Genomic DNA, 23,687 nt, shown 5'->3' on the forward strand with positions numbered 1-23,687 from the left:
GGGGTTCCTGTAATTGCTGCAGCTTTGGACTGTGTTGGCTGCAATGCAAAGAATCACTTGTGGCCTGACTGACGTCTGCAAATAGCTGCAATCCTCCTTCTGGCACCTCAAGCCTTCAGATTGCTGTGTTGTAATGGAAAAGCTCCCTGCTTTTCTTCTCTGCTTGCAGCTGATCAAGTGTGTTGGATTGGAGTTCATTCTGAGGTGGAACAGCCCTATTACACCTCTTGTGTTTGTGCATCTCTGCATTTGGTTTGTCATGAGCCATGAAATCCAAGCAGTCCCTTCCTGCATTAGCCCTGAGATGAGAAGAACAATGCACCAATGAATCCAATGGGAAGGGCTTTATAAACTTCCATTTTGAAATCTGTCTTCATGTTATCAATATATTTGATTACTGGAGCCATGGGCCATGAGTTAGTTTAGCATGTAGACTTTGGGATACCCGCTGAGACAAGACTGAGTTCTTTTAAGTAGTGCATTTGGTTTTAGAAGCTGAACTCTTTTAAAAGCATAGCAAAAAAGGCTGCTCCAGAAGTCAGGCTGGAGTGAGTTATGCTGTGGGATGCTCAGGCAGAAATCTCTGAGGGAAGGAGTAAGAAAGCTAGAAATAACCATTTGAGTGGTAAGCCTTGCCTCTCTGGATACTTAACAATACAAAACTTAGAGCAGGGAACATCTTTTACATTAACTAGACTGAACTTGTGCTATCCCTATTGAGTGTGAATCTAGTAAAAGAGCATTGTATCTAACCTAAAATCCCTAAAGCTGAAAGAGCTTCATAGCATCTTGTCATTTGTTAGCTGAGCTTGCTGAATATCCAGGTTCTGCTATTACCGCGTGCTTGGTTTGCTGTCTCTAGGAGGCATCACAAGTTTTGCTTCAGGAAAGCCCTCTGCACCAAGTTCTTGCAAAAGCGAGAAGTGAAAGCAGTGCTTTTTCTGAGAATGACTGACTGTTTGGGTAGGTGAGGAGTCCCCTTCCAGAGATGAGAAAGGCATTCCCCTCTGTTCTGTTTCTGACAAGGCTCTGGAATGATTCTGAGGGCAGAAAGACTGCCTTGTTCAAAGGGGGCAAAAAGTTAAACATCTTCACCTTCATTTACTATTGATTTTATTTATTTATTTATTCCCACACATTCCGTCTTCTTTTAGCAAATCAGCTGGAAAGTGTTTGACATTTGATCACATTTTCCTAATTTCCTGAATCTATTTCTTCTCAAATTAATCAAGAGGAAAATTGTAGTGCTTGAACTTGGTCACAGTGCTTCCCTGGAAGTGATCCTAGCAGAAGTGTGATGGGTTGCCACATTCCTAAAGCATCTTATCCTAACCTTGTGTTTCCACAATGCTAATACCTTTTGGCATTAAAAAAAAAAAAGAAAAAAAAAGTGGAAATTAATGACCTGACATAATTTTTTATTTTTCTTGTTTCTCTTTCCAAATTCAATTATTCATTATATATTAATTTTTATTTTATTAATTATTATGCCTGTCATCCAGTCTCACAGCGTGAATCCTGACAATATTCATGTTTTGCTTCTTTGCTTTCATCTGCCAAGGCAAACAGCAAACTGTAATGTAGAACATGGCCAAAGAACAGCTTGTGTCCTGTATTTCATAAACAGGTGATAATGTGCTGATGGAAAAAGTCTTCCCCAGCACTGTGCCCATGTTTAGACATCTTGCTTTAAGATCCTCCTGTAGTTTAATGGACTGTTGAAATTTGGACTAGTAAAACACTGAATAACTGTGGTGTACAGGGCACCACGAGGCTAGTTTTGTGTGGAACCATCACTGGCTTAAGTACTGTCCTGTGAATCTTTAGAAGAACTCAAGGAAGCTGCTTTCAGCTTGTTGGTTTGCTTAATACTTGATGCGTGATGTTAGGCAAATATCTTAGCTTCTCTGTCTCCATTTATGCCATGTATATGAGGTTTGATAATCCTGAATATAATGCAACGGTTATTGTTGTATGTTATTTCATAAATCGTAGAAAATGGGAGGGGAACAAGGGAGGCAACCCAAGATCTTAGTCTTACTTTACTTCCAGAGATTTGTTTCTAAGCATGATTTTTTAAAAAAACAGAATGCAAGTTCTCAGCTAAAACAAAACTGGTGTTTGGAAATGTGTTTTTCCTTTTGCTGTGTGAGCCTTTTGGTGGGAGCAGTGATTGGATCGTCTACTTCAGAAAATACAATTGTGTTACTGAGTTTCCAGGCATGGATTTGCAGCCATGCTTTATACAAACAGCATCCTTGAGCAGTGCTACAGACTATCACCACTAGCTCTACTTCGGTAGAGGAGACTTCCTTGTGCTGCTCGAATAGCATCTGCAAATGTGATGAAATCTCATTGTAACTGGGCAGACTGGAGAGAAAGCCCATTGCACAGAGCAGCCCAGCTCTCGGCGCGGGACTAACTGAGTGCCTTGAAGTAGTGCATTAAGTGGTTCAACTGCTATCCATCACATGCAGTTAATAGGAATTGCCATACTTTGTTCACCTTAGGATGGAGATGAATCATACCAATTCTTTTCAATTTATCTCCGTAGAAGGGTTTCACAGGCTCTTGATCATTCTCATCTTCCTCTTTTGAACTCCCTCCAATTCTCTGTACAAAGCATGCCTCGGATTCATTTCTAAGTGATTTTTTTAATAGCTGTGCAGTGCACCTTTCCTTTGGCAGTGGTCTCGGAGCTGCATATTAGATCCATATTTACTTTGGCTTCTTGACCTAAATTGTTTTTATTTTTCACCTGCATTCACAAGCTTGCTGCATGTCTCCTGATACAGGAGCAATTTAATTAGCTCTAGCTGTTGAAAACCATCAGCATTGCTGTGCTCTGCTTGATGTGGTTGGGGGTATGAACATGTCACGAATGCGGGCTATGAAATTAACACCAACATCTTCTGAAGAGCAATTTTGTTGAGCACTCAGTTGGGGTGGTAACAGATTTTCTTCCTCAGCAAAGTTTTTTCGAGTCTTTTTGTTTAAAAAGAAAAAAGAAAATCTCAAAGGGATCCACTCAACAAGAGGCAGCTCAGTTGGGACAGGACCTGGGCAGCTTGTTCCAAGTGACCCCATTGGGTTGGACATCCATTGCTGCCTTCCAAACTCATTTGTTCTACGATCCTCATTCAGATTTCCATCTCCATTGCAAATAGGCAGACTTGTGTCCATACTGGCTTCGCTTCATAAAGTGCTTGTATGGGAGATTGGTAATCACAGTGTGAACCACTGATTAATCAGCTGAGGCAAGTGTGGGGTCAGCTGTGGGAGCACAGGTGAAAGTTATGTAGCTGTGCTCCCTGGAGGGGTGGAGTTTGACTCCACCTCCTCTGAGACCTCATTTAAGGGCTGACCCTCACTGAGGCAGCATCTCTTGGAGTTTGCTCGCCTGTGAGGACTGCCTCAGCTCCTAGCATCATCACTGGTGAGTTCCCTTTTCTTCCTTATACCTTCTGTACTTCTACTATTGTCCTTGTAGCTGCCATTCTTGTTAACATCTGTATAGTTACCGCCAATACAGTGCTGCACTGCACTGCCACAGGTATGTTGTCAAGCACATGTTGATACGAGTGGCCTTGTTTGTTGATGTACGTGGTCTTTCTGTGCAGATGCTGTATCAGTTCTTGGACTGACAGACCCCCGACTCTGCTACTTGCTTGATGGATTCCTCTTCATTTACGCAGTCATCATCACAGCCCTTTTTGTGAAAGCTAAGGTCAGTCTATCTAAACACTGATGCATTTGGCTTTTGTGGTGCTATAGCATGGTGGGCTGAGCTGGAAAATGGGGGTGGAAGCAGGAGGCGTGTCTCTTAAAATAAGAACTTGATATTTTCTCTCTTCTTTTTATTTTTCCCTCTCCTTTTCTAATACCAACCTGAGTATTTTGGGCAAATGCACTGGAAAGAGAAGAGAGGGAGTGCCAAGATCATGAAGGAATTAGTAAAATGTCTCCGGAAGGCAGACATGCCCTTGCCTGTAGCCCTCACCATGCTCACTGTCCTTCTGGTCTGTTCAGCTGTTTGCTGGCAAGGTGCATGGTGCTGAGCACTAACAAGGAATCTGCTGCAGGGAGGAAGGAAGCAGGAAAGTCATATGGTAATGCCAGGCTTTCAGCCAAAAGCAGCAGAGTTGAAGCACCATCATCATGAAGCTCCATGAGGCTACTGGGGCATCTTCCAGGCAGCTCTTTATTTTGACCCAAACCTAGAACATATATATTTCCTAAGGAGTAGCATCTCTCACTTTGCTTCCTGCTCAGTGGAGTTATTTTGTGGTGGCTTTTGGTAAAGGGTCAACCTTGTTATGGCCTTTTTTTTATGGACTGTGTGGCTGATGTTGGGCTTGGTAAATTACTGGCCCTGTGAAAGGCTCAGTGGCCACAGACTGCCTATGTGTGGGCTGCCCAGCTTCTGACAAGAGGAGAGGAGGAATGAAAAGGGCAGAAGCCTCTGCCCCCCTGCTCACAGTATGGTCTTTCTTCCAGCTCAGCCAGGCCTCTGAACCACAGCAGCTGCTGGGCCAAGACAATGTGTATAATGTAAGTATCTGCTGTGTTATGTGTGCTTGTTTCTAAATCATTCTACCTGGACACACCTCTCTGGGCATTTAGTGAATTGCCTATGGATCAGCCAAACATGGGATGAACCAGCTGATGAAAGCACTGCACCCTGCTGTGCCGCACAGCAGTTAGAAGGAGAGCTATATGGAGGAAAATCAAAGCTGACCAGGGCTGTTGTGTGAGACCATACTGGAGGCCAGCCCAACCCTGTGGCCTGGCCACAGGCAGCATCAGAGGCTCTCCCTGCCATGAGAGGATGGATACAAGTTCCTGCCCAGCCTTCTAGATGAACTGCTTGTTCATGGTAGCATTAATTCTGGCTATCACAGAATCACAGAATTGTAGGGGTTGGAAGGGACCTCTAGAGATCATCGAGTCCAACCCCCCTGCCAAAGCAGGCTCCCTACACCACGTCACACAGGAAGGCGTCCAGGCGGATCTTAAATATCTCCAGAGAAGGAGACTCCACCACTTCCCTGGGCAGCCTGTTCCAGTGCTCCATCACCCTCACTGTAAAGAAGTTCTTCCGCACATTTGTGCGGAACTTCCTATGCTGTACTTTCATCCCATTACCCCTAGTCTTGTCCCCACGCACTACTGAAAAGAGACCAGACACCACTATGGCTCCCACACCTCAGGTATTTATAAACCTGGATCAAGTCCCCTCTCAGCCTTCTTTTCTCAAGGCTAAACAGACCCAGTTCCCTAAGTCTCTCCTCATAGGGGAGATGCTCCAGGCCCTTCACCATCTTAGTGGCCCTCCGCTGGACTCTTTCCAAGAGATCCCTGTCTTTTTTGTACTGGGGAGCCCAGAACTGGACACAGTATTCCAGATGAGGCCTCACCAGGGCAGAGTAGAGGGGGAGGATCACCTCCTTCGACCTGCAGAATCACACTATACATCTGGTTGCCTTGATTTCTGTTTTTATTTTCATTTTTCTTCCATGCTCTTGACCATAGCCACATCCTGTGACAAGTTCCACCATTAAACTGGTGTTTTACACAAAATAACAAGGTAGGGTTTTTCTTTGTGCAAATAAGTGAATTAATGATTTATTTTAGGCTGGCTTTCCTTTTTTCTTGGGTGGGCCTTTGTAACCTTTGGCCTTCCTTCGCAAGTTTCTCCGATCCACAATGGGTACCTCGATTTCTGCTTCCTCAGAACTGCTGTCAGCCGCCCGCTCAGCTCCTGTCTGTGTGTACTGGTCTGTCTGCGTGCACTGCTCTGCCTTCTCTCAATATCTCTGGAGATATTCAAGACCCGCTTGGACGCCTACCTGTGTGACATGGTGTAGGGAACCTGCTTTGGCAGGGGGGTTGGACTCGATCTCTAGAGGTCCCTTCCAACCCCTACAGTTCTGTGATTCTGTGAAACTGTGTAATATATGAAAACCGATGTTCTGTTTTCAGTTTAAAGTACCACCTGTCACCTTTCCAATAGCACCAGATACTCAGGGTACCGAATAACTGTGATCTCATCTGAAATCTCTCATTTGCCCTCTTCCATGGTAACCATTTCCAGATGGGAGCTGTATAACTTCTGCATCCACTTGACGCAAATGTAAATGAGCTGCTCTGCAAAATCAAGCAAACAAAAACAGCAACACCAACAAACAAGGTCTCGTGCATTCAACCACCAGTGGGAGAGAAGGCATGGAATTCAGTCACCCTCTCTCTGTCCTGCTCTTTTTCAGCTCAGTTTTGCTTGGAAATTTTCTTGATGTAAACAATTTGCAGCTTTCTGCTGCACGGACCACTCTTTCTGGCTTCCATAGCTTTGTTGTAGACAATTTTTGTTGACAGAAAAGTAAAAATTCAGAGGTAAATACTTTTTGCAATACTCATACAGTTGGACTCCAAGCTGGGTAATTCATTTTCTCGTGCTAAGCCGAGCTCTGTTTATTTTCTCATGATTGTGGCTTCCACCACTGCTTCTTCCTTTCTCGTTTCAGAAACTGTCCCGTGGGCACAGAGATGAATACGATGTGCTGGGCACCAGGCGAAGTGCAGACCTTGAGAAGGGTGGGAGACACGAGGTAGCTTCCTCCCACAGACCCACTTCTGCTCCCTGAATCCAATTCCTTCCTCCTTGTGTCTCAACACAGTTCAGACGCACACGTGCACCCAGCACCTGTTTGCAAGTCACCGGGGTCCTCCTTAGGAGGGAATGGCACAACCCAAGCGGCAGCTGTGGCGCTGGCAGCGTGTCAGGGACAGAAGTGAACCTCCCCCTGTCCTTTGATCTGTGCCCCCACTGCTTTGCTGAGTGCTTGCAGCCACCCCCCTGGAAGTGACACCCGGCCCAGGCAGATGCGGGGCAGGCGAGGTGGAAATGAGTGTTTCATGAGCTCTCGCTGCATGTGATGCCGCCAGGCAAGCACTGACAGCGTCAAGCAGCAGCCAGAGCAACTGCTTCTGCTGCAGAGCCCAACAGCTTCAGAGGAAGAGGGAGGGGAAGCCTGTGTCTGCATGTGGGGTGTGCCTGCAGGTGGCAGCTGGGGGGGTCAAACAGAGGAGAGTTAAGAATGCTTTACCAGTTATGAAAATCATGTGAATAGTCTAGCAAACAAGTTGATCTAAGAGAGCCTTCTGGGTGGAGGCGTGGTGGGTGCTACTGGCCGTGTCCATGGAGCTGTAGCTGGGCCTTAGAGCAGACCCACAGGCACATACGGGTGGAGGGGCAGCAGCAGTCCAACATGTGGGTAACTTTCTTCCTTTTCTTACAGCAGAGAAGAAAGAACCCCCATGACACCGTTTACACCGTGAGTAGAGAACTAGGGGTTGGGGATGGGACCTCTTAACAAAACTTTGATGAAATGTGGTGGTCAGTGCTCTGAAGGACAGAGCCATGAACAGTAATGCTCACGTCTCACCTTGGCTCCATCCAGGTGCTTGCTGAGAAGTGAACTTTGGTTCCCATGGTTGATTTACAGTCTCTGATCTGTGCTGGTTGTGAGCCTGTGGGATGGATGGATGGAGGGAGAGCCCCTCTCTCTTACCCCTCACCGTACTGTGTTACAAGACCACCCTGTCCCTGGGTCTCAGAACTGCTTTGGGTTTTGTCTCCTGAGCAAACTCTGCTTCAGGGTTTTCTTCAGAGAGTTCTGGTGCAGTGCAGTACATGGCACCAGTGCAGCTAAATGCCTAGGTCATTACTCTTCATTGAAATCATTGGAGACGGTGTGGTGCTGCTGAACAGAGCTGATGGTGCCTCGCTTTTTGTTCCCTGCACATCAGCCAAGATCACCACTGCCCCTCCTCCAGATGTGGTCATAGTTCTGCACTGAGGCTGGGTCATACACGGCAGCCCCTGACATGCAGCAGTGGAGCGCAGGCACACAGGGACTGAGTTAGCTTTTCTGGTGGCACTGATACCTTCCCATTCTTTCTTGCAGTCCCTGCAGAAGGACAAGATGGGCGAGGCATACAGCGAGATTGGGAAGAAGGGAGAGGTGAGTCCCTCTTAATGGGAGCGAGGGCAGGTGCTGCTCACTGCTGCTCTCAGAGCAGCAGCCCTGTGTGAGTGTGCCTGCAGCTGAGGGCAGTTACCTATTTCCTGCAGTACCTGGTGTGATAGGTACAGCATTAAGAGATGAAGCTACAGTTGCAGCAGCCGCAAAGCCTGATGGGGGTCAGATGGCAAGGTTTATGCCACTGGCATTAGAAACATGGCCCGTACAGAGCTGTGGTGTTCCTGGGGAGGCTGAGTAACATCACTTCTCACAGAAGTCATCTGGCAGCGACCCCAGTCACTCTCTGAGATGAATGAGGAATACCTGAAGGAAATGCCCGATTTCAAGAGCTGGAAAGCTCACAGCACAGCATGGCTGAGCACTTACTTTCCTCCAGGGCAGCCCTGAGGTACAGTTTCACAGTGCCTCTCTATGGGCCACCGCATCTGCTCTGCCCTATTGCCACAAGTCAGCACCTGCGGGCACTGCACGCTTATCTGCAGACAGGGAACTGGGGGAACATTCCCCTCCCAGCACACTTCATCTATTATTTATAAGGGAACAGCTCTGTTGCATCCAAGGGGACAGCTTCAGTTCAGTGAGCCCACCGCCGGGGGAGGGATGCTTGTGTTGTAAAGAGACCATCTCGCTATGCTGTTTATGGCAAAATGAAGAATTGCTGTGACCTACACGGGTTCTATTTTGAGTCAAAGCATCTTACATGTAATCTTTGATTTCCCTCTGAGAAGAGAAAAAAGGGGATTTCAAGAGAAAGCTTAGCGCTGAAAAATGATGGAGCAACACCAATATTTAACACCTCCTGTCTTTTATTGTTCTAAAGGCCCTTCTGCCATATTCAGGCTCAGTCTGTGAGTTTATGCAGTCTCACCCTGTTATTTTTTACAAATGTTTCTATTACCAGCAGGGTGAGGAGGGGAACAAAGCCTCCCCTCGTTCTAGACACACGACCCCTTAACAGCCTGCTGCAATGCTAACTGAGGTGGGCGCTGCTCTCTGCCATCTCTATCATACAGGAAATGCTCCCGGGGCCATTGCTGCGGGGCTGCAGGCTGGTTATGGGCCTGCCACACAGCTGCCATCCCGGGCTCCCACCTGGTAGCTCACTAGTGGACTCTCACTCAATGCAGCTGCAGTTCAGGATGGGGGCACTCGGCCTTCTCTTTCTTTTGGTGCAATGGGAAAAGCACTGATCTCTGCTTGTTTTTGCTTCCCTAAAGCAGCAGCGGCGGCGAGGGAAAGGGAACGATGCTGTTTACCAGGTAGGCAACACATCTCCACAGCTGACCCCCTCACCTATCTCCGCAGCTGAACTGCAGCCTCCATCGCTTCTGCCTCCCCTCCTGAGTTATTATGGAGAAGTCCTGAGAATACTGCTCAGGATTTCACGTCTAGTCAGGTAGTTAGCAGAGATCACGGTTTGTTGGCTCTTAGCGGTCAATCATGTGCAGTGAAAATGTACTCTGAAGATCAGCAGACCCAGTCAGAATGAGTCGCTGCAGCCGTGCGCTGCTTGCAGTTCCTCAGGCTGCATCCTGCACGTGACACCACAGCGAGACCAAGGGAAATGCTCTTGAGTTAAGAAATAACCTCTGTAAGAAGCAAGAACCACAGTGATGCTCTGCTGCCCCCAGCATCTTCTTCTTGACCTGACAGCCACCTCTGGAGAACCAGGCCCTCTCCTCACCTCTGTTTCTCTCTTTCTCAGGGGCTCAGTGCAGCGACCAAGGACACATACGATGCTCTCCAGATGCAGCCCCTGCCCCCCCGCTAAGTGGGAGTCACGGTGGGGACTGGCAGCAGGGAGGGATGCCCACGTTCTTGGGGGGGGAGGGAGGGAGGGAGGGTGGGGAAGAGGGAGGGCATTTTTCATCCCAAGCAAAACAAGCACTGTGTTCTTCCTCAGAGCAACAAGCACCGAGGTTCCTTCTCTCCTCCTGTGGAATAACATAACCACAAGCTTTAGCTCCTCAAGTGTATGTACCTGTGAAGTTATTTCCCACACCAGTAGTTATTAGGTTGTTTTTGCCAGGTTCGTTTTGTAGGACCAGTCCCCACCTCCTGACACAGCTGTTTCTGTAGTTCCTCCTCACCTTCTTGGGGGCACCACATGCAGCTGCTGGCTCGTAGCATTTAAAGACTTGTTAGCAATAGGGCTGTTGTTTCCTGCAGTGTTTGTCTTCATGCCATTCGACAGCAACCAGCTCAGCCTTCTGCTTTAAATTTACCTTTTAACAACTGCTACAGCAGAGGACAAGTTTAGTTTTTTTTTTCTCTAACTGTGAAAAGTGAAGCATTGCTGGTGCAGTGAGGGGTGCCAGCTCTTCCACGTCAAACAAGACCTGAGCTCCAACAAAAGACAATGTGATAGCACGGCCGTGCGGGCAGCACAGGGCTCTAAGAGCCAGGCAACGGCCAGAGTTGCCTTGGGAAGGCAGAAGCCAGCAGTGCTGAAGTGGACAACGAGGAGAATGGACTGTGAATGTGAGAGAAATGCTGGGAAAGCTGGGACCTTCAAACCTCCCATGTGGCAGAGGGCTGCACCTGCTGAGCTTCTGCCCTATCATGTTATTCACAGCAGCTACAACCACCGCTGCAGCCACTTCTCTTTGTAAGAGTTTATACGGCGATGGCTTTGTCAGGAAATAACAAAACTATCACTTCTTTCTTTGTATAAAAGCTGATGTATAAATGCAGATCCAAACCGGTTGAAGTTGTTGGGTTACTCTTAAAAGACAATGCAGGTACTATTCCAAAACTGTTGTTAAGTCAGTATTGTTATACGTTTTTGGTGAATTAATAGAGTGTCAAAGCCCCACATGTATATGGTGCACTGCTGCACGGTGGCAGCGTGGTCTCCTTGGCCAGCTGCTGGGTTCGGTGTTTCCCCAGCATCAGCTGGGAAGATGTAGGAGGGCAATGTGGGGAGGACACCTCAAGCCCCAGCATCAATGGTATGTTTACCTCATGCTGCAGCCCCAGGCAGACTGCCCATGTTGGGGCCAGGGCAGGTGCACCAGGGCAGAGAGGGGGGAATGCCTGCCACCCCGACACATTGACAGGACACAAACAAGCACATACATGTTAAAACACTTGGAAAATGGTTTAATGATGTTTACAACAGAAATGAACTGTACAATTACAGTAAGTTTAATATATATAAAAAATTACAGCAGACAAATGCATCTACACAAAATCTACCTTTTCATTCTGATTTACCGTAATCTACACAATCTCTCACCGCCTACAGCTATCTGTAGGCAACCACTGGGAAAATAATAATAATAATAATAATAAAGGGTATCTTTAAAGAGACAGCACTTTGCCTTCCTCCTCACCTTCCCCCTCCCCTGTGCGACCAGTGAGGTTTGAAATGCGTGGGACCCGACCCCTCAGGCTGAGGTGTGAGGCGCAGTGGGTACGGGAGCTTTGGGGGGCCCTTCCTGAGCTCTGCTGACCCGAAGGTCCCAGCACAGCGCTCGAGGGAGGGCATGAGGGCAGCGCCAGGAGGTTAAGACTGAACTTCTGTTTTGGAAGAGAAGCCAAAGGGGCTGCTCTGACACCGCGGCCATTCTCTGACCACTGAGCGCTATCGCTGGGTTCCGAAGGACGGGCCCTTCTTTCACGCAAAAACTAACACGTTAAATAGTGTTTAAAAAACAATATTCGAGCTCCTTCCTCCTCAGCCCATCCCTTAAGAGCAGTGAAGGACCCTTTGCTCTGAGGAAGAACCCCAGGTTAATGGGCGCATGGCGAGAGGAAGCTGCTGTCTCTTTAAAGAGAAAGCAAGGATCCCAGCTGGGAGTGGCCACCAGTGAAATGCAATCCGAATTGGAGGTCTGTGGAAATTCTTCATGGAGCATTATGTACAGTTTAAAAACCCTTCGTTTTTGTTTCTGTTTGGTTTCTTTTTTTGTTATTTTTTTTGTTTTTTGTTGTTTTTTTGTTTTTCATTTCTTTATGAACACCTAGGCAGTGAAAACCGTTATGTTAATACATACATAGACACACCCAAAACATACAAAAATACTATTATTTCAAACTACTAAGAATAGGACAAGTTCAGTTATCTCCATGCTATGACTTTAAGAGCATTACACTGAAACAAACAAGAATTTAAACGACAATTTTTTAATATCCCAGAAATATACCAAAATATACATCTAAGCTTTGGAATTACTGAGGTTAGACTAATGCAAGTGCTGGGTAATCGTACTTAATACACAAGTCTAAGGTTCTGCAGGAAAGAAATTATCTTTGGTATCTGCATCAGGCTAATAATATTAACATTTGGATTTTGCTTTGGGATAGAGCTTGTATGACCCTAGAACCAAACACCCCCCAATCAACTGAGATTAAAAAGATCCATGTAAAAAGTTCCTCCGTTTGCAACCCCCCCAAAAAAGTTAAAAAGTCACAGGCATCTAACTAGCATAAAAGGTTGAGAAATACAATGCATAGTTGCACAGTGGTGCTGCAAAAATAAAAGAAATATAGAAAAAAGGAGCTAGAGGAGAAATGAAAAGCTTCTTCTTCTTTCAGGGATTTCTCACAACAGGACAGCCTCTTCCAAGCAGTGACCAGGGAGTTATGGGGGGTGGGGAGAGGGGGGAAAGCTCGGAAGTGCACCTCAGCGTGTATTAATCGACGTCACCCAGCCCCCAGAGGGTTCGAGCACCCAGCAGAGCAGCCAATCCTGCGCCCAAGCCTTCAGCCCCCAACCCACCGGCGAGGCCCCCTCCAGGCGAGCCCTTTCCCCGCCGCCAGGCACCTTGCAGGTGGGCTGGGCGCTGAAGACGCCCTTTGTCTTTGGTTTGTTTGTTTGTTTTGAGTTTATACAATCATTAGGAAATCTTTGGTTTTGGCTGGAAATTTTAAAAGAACAAAACAAAACAAAGAAACCGCCCCCTCCCGGCTTATAGCGGCCACCGTGACCTGATGAAGGTTCTCTGTCCCGGGGGGCAGGGGAACTACATTCAAATAAAGATAGAACGGGATCGGGAGGCAGCTGCTGGCCAGGTGGGCAGCGGGGCTGGAGGGGGGGGTGGATCTAGGATTGTCAAATAATAAAGAAGAAAATCAAACATTTGGAGACTTTTCTTGGGTTTGGGGTTTTTTGGTCATGTCGAAAAGCGAGTAGCGTTGTCTGCAGTGGGGCCAGAGGCCTGAGGGCCTTGTGCGGCCCCGGGTGGGAAGAGTGGAGGGAGGGGCGGAGATTCACAGACTAATCAAGAGGGACCCCTTGTAACCAAAGGAAATAAGATACAATTGCAATTTGCCCTCACTTTGCAGTAGCTTTAAGCAGCGACATTCAGAGGCGTAAGGGGGTCGCTCCCCGGGCTGCAGGTCACGGGGTGCTATAGGCCAGAGTTCAGTGTTCATCAGAGGAGGGAGGGCAGACTTGGCAACTCTGTAGGGTTTGGAGAAAGTTAAAGCAAGTTACTCGGTTACGAGTTAGAAATGAGGTATACGACAGCTCCTGTACCTGTGGCGGATAAACACCCCACACCTACTCACACCTAGCCTTAGACACTACCACAGAGGAAGGAAATGGAACAACGGCACTGGCGGGACAAAGAGGTACTGCCTGGGTTCCCCCCCCCCAGCCCACTGCACCCCTGCCAACAGCCGCGGCAGCTCGGCAGCAATCCCTTCCCCACGTCAAAAGGGAGGCCTGCCTGGCTCCCAGCACTTCTCGGGGCATGGGGTGGCTCCACCTCTTCCCCATGGCGCTCTGCCCTTGCACTGGCTCAGGGCAGGCGGCACCAGGGCCACAGAGGCCAACATGTGGAGAGCGGATGGGAGAAGAACTGAAGGTTTTGTCTCAACTGCCTCGTTCTCAGGACACTGTGACTGGCGCCCTCGCATTCTCGGTTATTTCCCAAGGGGGTTGTTGTATGTCCACTGTTTGCCCCTTGGCACGCGGCTTCCAGTGTCACCGCATCTGCTCGGCATTTTCAGATTGCTAATAGCACAACACACCAGCTTCATCCGCGCACAATGTTATCACATTCAGGGAATAGGGCTTAAGTAGCTGCTGCGACAAAATTCAGCAAAGGCAATATGAATCCTAAAGTGGGGCCTACCGTAGGTAAGAGAATTTTGTGAGGGCAGGGGAAGCTACCTTGATAAGTTAAGCATTTCATGGTTTTTACATAAAGCTCTGCAGGAGGACATCCACCAGCAGACCGAACCGTTTTTAAGACGGATCAGCGCGTTTTGGTTTGAGCTACTTGACAACGTCCTGTTTGGTAGAGAGATGAGATAAGGCAGAGGGGGTGTGTTCCAGTTCTGGGGCTGAGCCTCAGCAGCACTAAGGAATGCCAAAGGGCATCGTCTTCCCTCGCCTCCCACAAGCTGTTTCATTTCCTTCCTCAGATTTGTTTTCCTTAAAGCACACCTTGTTTTCCACTTCTTTTGTTCCAAGTGTTCTTTTCTTTGAGAAGTCATTTCTTCAATATCCCTATTACCTACCTATAAATCTAACTAGCTCTTTGAAAAGTCACACAATATTAATACCACTTTTACATAATGTCAGAACAACAATTCTATTAGTAAAGCTTTCAGTGAAGTTCTGCAACCCGATTGGTGATCGGAGGAGGAGTGGCTGGACAATCCGCCTCGCCCCCTTCCTCCCTCCCTTTCTTCACAAGAGCTCACCAAGCTCACCGATAAAACAACCCAGCCCAATAGCACGACACATGGACATGTACAAGGCTACTTCGGGGAGCAAAGAAAGGAGACTTTACGGCCCCCCTAAGTGGAGGGCCGTACGCAAAAGCTGTTGAACAGACTCTGACCTTAGACTACACTGCTTCCTCACTCGAAGGAAAGAAACAGTTTTCCCTGACTGTATCCCAACATCAGCCTAAGACCTGCAGCACTGGGCAAGCCCCACACGCAGTTTGTCTTCACAGAGCCAAAGCAACTCCATGCAGAAAAGGTGGGAGTACCCACGAGAGATGAGGTCCTTTCAGAAAGGGACAGTGACCCCAAGCTCAACAAATAATAAAAAAAACCACCCAGCTTTTCCTCTTACCCGCTCTGAAAACAGCAGAGCTGACGACGTATCAGTGCCTTTGGTTCCCTACGAGGCCACTGGGACTTCTCCCACCCCAGTGGAGTTGAGCTCCTCTCCGCATCACCACACACTTGCACACACGCACACTCTCTCACACACACATGCGCCCCTCTTCCCCGGTGCCATAGGCCCTGAAGGGAAATGAGAAAGGAGCCTTGGGGTGCGGATGGCGGGGCCGCACTCCCCTCCCAAGGTAACACCACACACCACAATGCCGAGACACGCCTGCAGAACGACCCACTCCCTCTCCCAGCCACCCTCAAAGCCCCCCTCCCATGACAGTCTCACAGTATTTCAACCCGTTCAGGCACACCAGCCAGGTGTTAGGAGTAGGTTAGCTTTCACTTCTCGGTTTGGTTTTTCTTTCATAGTTTTTGGTCTAGACAGATTAGCATTGCTATTAGAAAAGGAAGTGTTTAAAAAGTTTTCCATCTATTTTCAAGCACTACAAGCCCTACATTCAGTAACAAGACAAGGGGGATAAAAGGAACCTGTTTCACTTTTGCTCTCCCAGATAGATTAAGATGTGACAACCATTCTTCGCCTTCTCCGAAGTCAAACACAATGGACCCAATTCAGCTCTGGTGCAACTCAACTAACTGGAACGGATTTACGTCTTGGTTGAGTCTAACCCAGTATATAGCCACCTTCTTTCCCCCAAGCCTCCTGTGTACACATTGCCTTATCTTTTAGATTCCAGCGAAGAGTAAGGATGGGCCAAGAGGGAGGGAAGTGTGCGCACACTTGAAAGGACCCTGAACAGCAACCCAATCAGTAACCTGCATGCCACCACGTGCCGTGCTGCAGATTAGACCACAGATAAACCAACCAAACAACAATCCCAAACCCAGGAGCGACAAAATGTTTCCTTTGGCAAGACAGATACAAGGAAAAAAATTCATGAGCAAACATTTTCCTTCTAACACAGTCAACCCCCTTCTCTGCCCCCAACATCCACCCACCCCCACCCCACCCTATAAAGTTGTAAGCTATAAACAGGATCTCAAATACATACAGCATAATCATGTTTATCAATCATAATAAACATCAGTTCAACTAAACTCTACAGCTAGAATTATCTCAACTATTTATAAAGTTTGCTTTTTCTCTTCTGATTTTTTTCAGTTTAAAACCAGTTCTGCGACAATGCTAAGCTATGCTGAGGTATTTTATGAAGGTGCCAGAAGCCAGCTGCTACCCACACGTATTGTTCTCAGAGCTGTATGGTGCTACCTTCCACAGAGGAAAGATGGGGAAGGGAACGAGGAGAGAAGGGGAGGGTGGGAGGGGGCCCAGATTATTCCAATGAAGGACAGTGCTCAGCTGTGTAGTGCAAACCAAATGAAAGCAGCCCCAATGGTTGCTTCATGACTTGGAATTTGGTCAGAAAAGAAGTACCTGATACAACCTGACCATGTTTGTCTACTCAGCTAAAAGATGTCTCTGTCCTTCTCCCAAGGTAAAACCATTTGTGATTCCAGTGCAATCATCCTAACACCCTTCTAACAGCATCCCATGGGGCTAACTGCTCAGAGAAGGTACCTGCTAAGAGTGTATTTGAAGTGGGAGAATGAAGGCTGAATGAAGAAGATACATACACCAAAAAAGATCAAGTACTTTTTCATGTGTTGGCGTATGTTTGACAACAAAGATATGTAAGGTCAGCAATTTCCTCTTTTCATTGTTCCAACAGCACTGAAACAATTTCTTTTGTCATACAGGGAACCATGCCATTTGGACATGGAACAAAAGATATGAATATTTTAGGCAACTGCAAGCCATGAGTTAGTCTGTTATCAGCTCTGCATCATCTTACGGTTCTACAGCCCTGTAACATCTCTCTACGTAAGCTCTGCTCAAATAACAAAAGGCGCGGGTCGCAGCACCCTCTAAGACAAAGTCTTTGTCAAAAACCTTTTAAATACTCAAGGGGTCTCTTGGCCATAGAAAGAAAAATGCTCATGAGCAGCAACAAGAGATAGATTTAATGGCTGAAAAGAGCAGAACCTCTGTCATTCTGTACCTTGAATCCTGTATTGCGCTAATATTTTCGAAAGGAAGGGAGATATAAAAAGAGGTATTCTTACAAAAATACAAAACAATTTAAGTTGGCTGTGCGAGAACTGGCAACCCGAAATCCAGTGGGGAGCAGCAGGTTATCTTACTCCTTACTCCACCCTAGCCAATACTCTGGTGCGTATCCATGAGATGTACTCATCATGCTCTGTGGATAAACATCATGTAACCATCTGGGGCAGAACGGGACTAGGGACCCTTAATACAGTTAATCTGGTAATACACTGATCTACACTTCTGGTTTGATACCACTGGACATTTGGGCCAGACACCCTATTTTGTATGGCCCAAGAAAACCCAATGGCCGCGAGAAGCTACCTGTCTCTCTAAGAATTCCACAAAGTTAATTTTTACTTAAGAAAATATCAACTGATACTTAAGGTGAATCAGATTCTTTTGTAGATCGTCTGTAGTATGGTTCCAGCTGTAGCAGATTCTGTGGTCAATTTACAACAAAGTGGAAAGTTCTGTTTTAAAGCATGTTGCTCCACAGCAACATGCACAGAGTAACAGAACTAATACTGCTATCACCTTCAGTAACATGGCTGGAGAAACGTGCCGTCAGCCAAAGCACACTGCAAAGCTCACTAAGGTGACATCTGAACATCATCTCAAACCAAAGCATTAGGATACAGCAAGAGGAGTAAATACATATATAAAACTATTGCAGAGGATGCAAATAGAGAATTTTCTCCAACAGATTATAGTAAGAGCCGTTCTTTTATTGCCCCCTGAGCAAAAGAGGGTTCTTTCCCTCTTTTTTTTTTTTTTTTTTTTTTTTTTAGGAATTAATCATCCTAAAAGAATTTCAGAGGATTGAAAGTGTAAAATTTTTGTCTAGATCTGATGCTCACAATGAAATTTAAGTAAAACAAGAGAAGGAGCAAAATAGATGTAATGCATTGCTCTTCACCAAACGAAAAACTAACTCACTACAAGAGAGCATTTGTTCTTGGGTGTAAGGACCAGTAGACAGCTATTTTGGTCAATGCAGGCATCCTCCTTATTAATTCTGAAAGATGCAAGAAATCACAAACTGTAACTCCAAATACTTCGGGATCTATACTGTTTTCATTGAAAATCTTTGCTAGCCTCTTCATTTCAAGATAAAATGCAAACCTGAAGCCTCTAGTGTTCTAAAAGGTCTCTAATTCAAGCCATTGGAGTATGTCTTCCTCCTACTGTTCTTGCCCTTGTCAAGTAACCTCTCTGGCACTCAAACAGAACCACTGAGCAACGGCAGCAGCACTTCTACATGACAATCCAACTAACTCTCAAGCATGCTCTCCTTGAAGGTTCATCAGAGCACAAATTTCTCATTTGTGGCAAAATGACTTTTGCAATCCAATTTAATTTGTACTTTCGACAACACCTCACTGGAACAGAGGATCTTCCAAAGCAGTGGTTTGGTGTCACAAGTTGCCCAAAGAAAAACTTAACAGTGAGCTCAAGTGACTATAGCCAACAGGACGGACAACAAAAAGAATCTCTTAAAAACAAACGAGGTGGTTCTGCATGTAATGAGCATGGTATCTCCGTAACAATTCTATGAGAGCACGTGTATAGATACCATCTCAAAGCTACACAGGGAAATGATAAAATTTACTGAGGAAAAAAAACACAGTAGTAACTCAGAAACAAAAGAAATCCTCTTAAGGAGGTTTAGACGGACGTGACTTTTGCAAGCAGCCATAATCTGTTCAAGAATAATTCTACAGTGACTGCAGAGAGCAGATTCTGAGGAGTTCAGCCTTGCTAAAGCCAAACAGAAATAAATTTTTCTAACAGAAAAAAAAAAGTTCATCATCAGCTTACAACAGCTCACCCTGAAAACCATTTCCTAAATAGTTCTTCTAGACCTTCAGGGCATATCTATATTTGTGACTCTGCAAACCTTGTGGTTTTTGTCCTTGGCTATATAAGAGTTTTTCACCCTCTTTTCCTGCACATGTCCTTTGGCAATGCTTGCAAATATGAAAAGCAACTCACACATCTGTAAATGCTCAGAAAGAAAGATGAGATCAGATGTATTCTAACACACTGACATTTCATCTCATTCTGGCTGAGAAGTCAATACAGTAGCAAATGCACCAGCACGCGGCTAGAAACTATCCTAGAAACGAACACTCTCAGAGAAAATCTTACCCTAGAAAGAAAGGGAGAACTTAAGACTGTGAGCATGTCATAGAAAATACCTCCAATCAACATGTAAACCCGCTTATACTGGAATCATAGGCACTATTTTGCCTATCTGGAGGGGAACAAAAAAATACACTTTGTTTGCAGTATGTACGCTCTGTGTGTGCCAGCCAGTTTGCAACAGTGAAAGTCCCAGTGCTTCCAGGGACAATAATTCTCCATTTCAAACACTGGTGAACTTCAGACAAAGCTCCCATTTACAGAGTCTCTATACAGTTGTCAGTCTCTTCAGATGCATCAACTTTTACTGTCAGCAAAATGATCACTTAAAAAAGAAACTAATACTAAATTCCAGTACTTGATCTCTCTCCCGTTCCTTTCACTCCCAGAAGTCACACACCTGATTTCTATCTGACACCCAAAGACTGGAGGTTGCCAGCAGCCATGAGACAAAGCACTACAAGGGATGAAAAGCAGGCATTGGGATCAATGGTCAGTCATTGGGATGTCATGGGAAAATACATCCGAGCAAACCGATTTGGGGTTTAACCAAAGCACGCTGGTGAGTAAAGCCATGGGTTATGTGCTGTTTGAGTACTGTGTCAGCTTCCACAAGCTAAAAATCAAGCCCTTTCCAGATATGTGGCTGTTCTGAGTTTCCAGTTTCTCTCAGAAAAAGACTTGCTAAGAAATTCCCTGGAATCTGGGCCCCAGAGAGGGTGATGGGGTAGAGAGGAGGAGGGAAAGGGGGTATTAAGGTGCTCACACCAAAGCCATGTGACCAATGCAAAGGTAGTCAGGAAAAAAAGCAGATTTTTTTATAATAAATAAACCATCCAAGCTGCATTAGTGTTCCAGATATGTACTCAACAAGACCCTCTCCCAATCACAAACCAGCAAGAATGGGACATGAAAACTCATTCAGACAGCTAATGGCACAGTCTCTTTGAACTGTGGAGAGAGGATATGCTGATTAAGGCCCACCCTTCTTTGTGTTTCTTACATATATGCAACAGCCATGCCCCCCACCCTGCCAAATCTTTAGGGAACAGAAGATCCATCGGAGCAAAGACCGACAGCATCCCTTGTTTAATGAAAAAGCTTCCTGATTAATTGTATTTTTGCACAGGCGTGAAAGTAAGTAGGAACTTTCAGACTCAGGAATGAACATGATAGCTGCAGTTTTCCCCATCCTCTTACTTCACTGAACACAAGTCCCCGTGGGCCTTGCGCTCCTTTGGTAGAAACTGTAGTCCACACTATGGCCTCCAGACCAACACAGTGGGTACCAGCATCTCCTCTTCCACTTCTTCCCTACCTCCCTGAAGCTCACCCAGCTGTATCTTTTACCGCTCTGAAGCTATTACTGTGGGAAATTTACTCTTACGCAGTATTATTCATAGCCCTAAAAGTCTGCTGTGCAGCCTGAAGTCAGAGAGACATCAGACACCCCAAAAATACGTAATTTTAGCCATACTGGTGGGATGAGGGTGGGACCTGTTGGATTAACAAACCCCTGACATTGCCATTCTATTTACACATCAAACAAAAGAAAACAAAGTCAAGTTAAGAAGTCTGCCAAGGATAATACAAATTACCAACCAAAACAAACAAACAAACAAAAAAAAAACCCCAAAAAACAAACAAAAAAAGATTAAAAACAAGCAGCAACTTTTATATAAAATTAACAAAAACAAAAGACAAATGAAAAAGAAATTGTCAGTAGCATCTATCGCCTCTCTGCATCTGAACTGCACTTATACAAACTAGTCCATTAGTACAGCAGCTTGCTAGAAATTGACTTTGGTTCAAGCTTAGTTTTAAAAAAATAAAACATAAAAAAATCAAAAACGGTGGACGGACATTTGTTAGTTTCCCTGCTTGCAGTTCACTAGTTTTGAAGTTACGGGGATAATCGGTTTAAATATTCAGTAAAACGGGAAGGTGGAGAGTTAAGAGATGAACAGAGCAAAACCAAGGCAGTGGGGGAAGAGATAAGGGATTCTGCCACTTGAGTGCAAACGCAAATCCCACGTGCTTTGGTCACCAACCACAGCACACGTAGAGATTAAAGTTGCTGCCATCTGGATCTTGGATGAGAAACTCCAGGATCCCCCTGAATCATCAACAAAATGAACACAGCTGCATCAGCTCACTATTTCAGAACACTCTGGTGACAACAGGAAAGGGGGTGGGGGGAAAGGAACTCTTCTAATACCCTTTGCTAGCTTAAAGAAATTTAGTTTTAAACACATGGCAGAAACCGTTAAATCCATCCAGAATGGAAGTTCAAAGTGAACTGCATTGCAGTGATCCAGTCTTCTCTTTTCAAAAGTCTTTTTGGTTCAGATACTAGATTGTATATTTAAGAATATACAGATCTAACTTCTGTACAGTCCATTACTGTTCCTCATCCACATAAATACTCTTTGCTGTATGGATCAGAATCAATCAGACAGTTACAGTGGCAGGTAAGTCCCGATGCTCCGCTCAGAGATGCTTATTGCCATTTCTACACAGCTAGCAGCATCGCAGCTCAGAGACTACACGAGATCACCAAGGTATGTGCAAAAACAGAGACAACTCTATTGTGTCGGCATCCAAGATGGCAGCTTCTGTTCTTACAGTTTTGGTTTCGGTGTTTCACAGCCAGAAGCTTTTTTCTTTTTTCTTTTTCCCTTCTCTTTTTCCCTAGAAAATTCTCCCAAATGCAATGTTGGAAACATTAGAAGTAAACGAAGGAGAATGTATCTATGATTAGAGAGAGCCAGGCCTTTTGAAATCCCGTATCAATTCATCTGGTAGAAACCTAGGATGGTAAATGCTGCTTCATATACTTCCAATCAGCTTGAGTAACTTTAAAATATTTGTGTACGTTCTTAAGAGGAACATCAATTTGACAGGACAGAAGAGCCATTGGTATGCCGCACAATCTAGACTCAGGAGGTTAAATTCCACTCTCTGAAGTAAAGAGGAACCATGCACACGAAGCTAAGTGTAAAGTTTGGCCATTTTTGTGTAAATAATTGAGAGAAGGAGAACTGAGGTTTCACAACTAATTCCTACCTCTGCTCAAAGAGCAGAGACCAGCCTGGAACTTTGCACACAACCATCTCTACCGCTACACTGAGCTTCCTGCACAAGCGATGGAAATTAATCCTTCTGACCCCTCTTAAGTAGATGTCAGACAAATTTAAGGATGAGGAAACTGTTCAAAACGTTCCCAGAAGATTAGGACAGAAAGTCTCTTTGTGCTCATTCTTCCTCTCCACCCTCCCACCCTCCCCCCATGGTGTGGGAGCTCACTGAAAATAATCCAGGAGCAATAGACAAATGCGTCCAAACTATATATATAAAAATAATAATAATAATAATCATAATAATAATAATAGAGATACACCAGTAATACAGGCCTGCCTAAATTGTACCAGTTAAGAAAGGAACCCCCAATAAGATTGATACGATTATAAACACCTTGTATGACATAATGGCCTGTACAACAGACCAATAAAATGATAATTAAAAAAGAAAGATATTTAGACCAAAAAGGAACAAGAAATCCCCGTCCTATGTTTGAACTGATAACCCACCTTAACTTGTCATTGTGACTGCTGGAAATGATAAGTAGTCCTTTCACTTTTTTTTTTTTTTTTTGTGTTTTCTTTTTTTTGTTGTTTTGTTTTGTGGTTTTTTTTGTTGTTTTTGTTTTTTTGTTGTTTTTGTTTTTGTTTTTGTTTTTTTTTTTTACATTTTTGGTTAGAAAGTTCTCCGATCCATGAAGCGATCCTGAAAAGACAGTGTTTATTATAAAATTAGGCAAATGTCTGTCCCAGCTTTAAATCCTTCCTGTTTCGCTTTTGTTTTCTGTTTTGTTTTTGTTTGTTTGTTTCGTTTGAATATTTCTCCTTCTCTCCCTTGTCCCCAGCAACACGGCGAGAGGATGACCATCACATTTTTCAGTTCATAAACCCCACTGGCAGCCAATCCCACTGCACAGTGAAAAAGGCTGCTGGCAGCACAGCTCAGCCCAGCTCACTGTGCCTTGGAGGCAGTAGTGGTGGTGGATGTGGCCCCGCTCGCAGAGGCCACCGTGAGGAGAGAGTTCTGGATGGACTCGGCTGAGGTGGAGGTGGCATGAAGGCTGGCGACTGGTCCAGAGGCCCCTGCGGAGGCTGCAGCTGCAGAGACCAAGCTAACCGGGTTGCTGGTGAGCAGAGAAAGGTTCTGAGGGTTCAGGAACAGAGGGGCAGTTACGATGTTAGGAGTACCTCCAGCATTGGCAAACACCAAGTTTCCAGATGCATCCAGTGATGTTATTGGAAGAGAGCCACTAGATGCAAGAGCTAAAA

The 23,687-nt window shown here is 45.5% G+C and overlaps 2 protein-coding genes across 15 annotated transcripts in view; one reads left to right on the forward strand and one right to left on the reverse strand.

Moving 5' to 3' along the window:
- Positions 1 to 9,877, forward strand: part of CD247 (CD247 molecule) — a 45,856-nt gene extending 35,979 nt beyond the window's left edge. Inside the window, 7 exon segments of the mRNA XM_015879267.2 lie at positions 3,621 to 3,727; positions 4,498 to 4,551; positions 6,525 to 6,608; positions 7,299 to 7,334; positions 7,968 to 8,024; positions 9,263 to 9,304; positions 9,751 to 9,877. Coding sequence (XP_015734753.2) covers positions 3,621 to 3,727; positions 4,498 to 4,551; positions 6,525 to 6,608; positions 7,299 to 7,334; positions 7,968 to 8,024; positions 9,263 to 9,304; positions 9,751 to 9,816 — 446 coding nt within the window. The 3' untranslated portion in view covers positions 9,817 to 9,877.
- Positions 9,878 to 11,122: 1,245 nt separating this feature from the next.
- The window catches only part of POU2F1 (POU class 2 homeobox 1), a 116,874-nt gene continuing 104,309 nt past the window's right edge, over positions 11,123 to 23,687 (reverse strand). For 12 of the 14 annotated variants that reach the window (XM_032448265.1, XM_032448263.1, XM_032448255.1 and 9 more), the window contains one exon: positions 23,234 to 23,681. In XM_032448265.1, the coding sequence (XP_032304156.1) occupies positions 23,371 to 23,681 (311 nt within the window). In that variant the 3' untranslated portion in view covers positions 23,234 to 23,370. Of the gene's footprint in view, positions 23,682 to 23,687 lie in introns of all 14 variants that reach the window. The other 2 variants (XM_032448262.1, XM_015879208.2) reach the window with 1 other exon arrangement.

Source organism: Coturnix japonica, chromosome 1 (assembly GCF_001577835.2).
Source record: "Coturnix japonica isolate 7356 chromosome 1, Coturnix japonica 2.1, whole genome shotgun sequence".
NCBI lineage: Eukaryota > Metazoa > Chordata > Aves > Galliformes > Phasianidae > Coturnix > Coturnix japonica.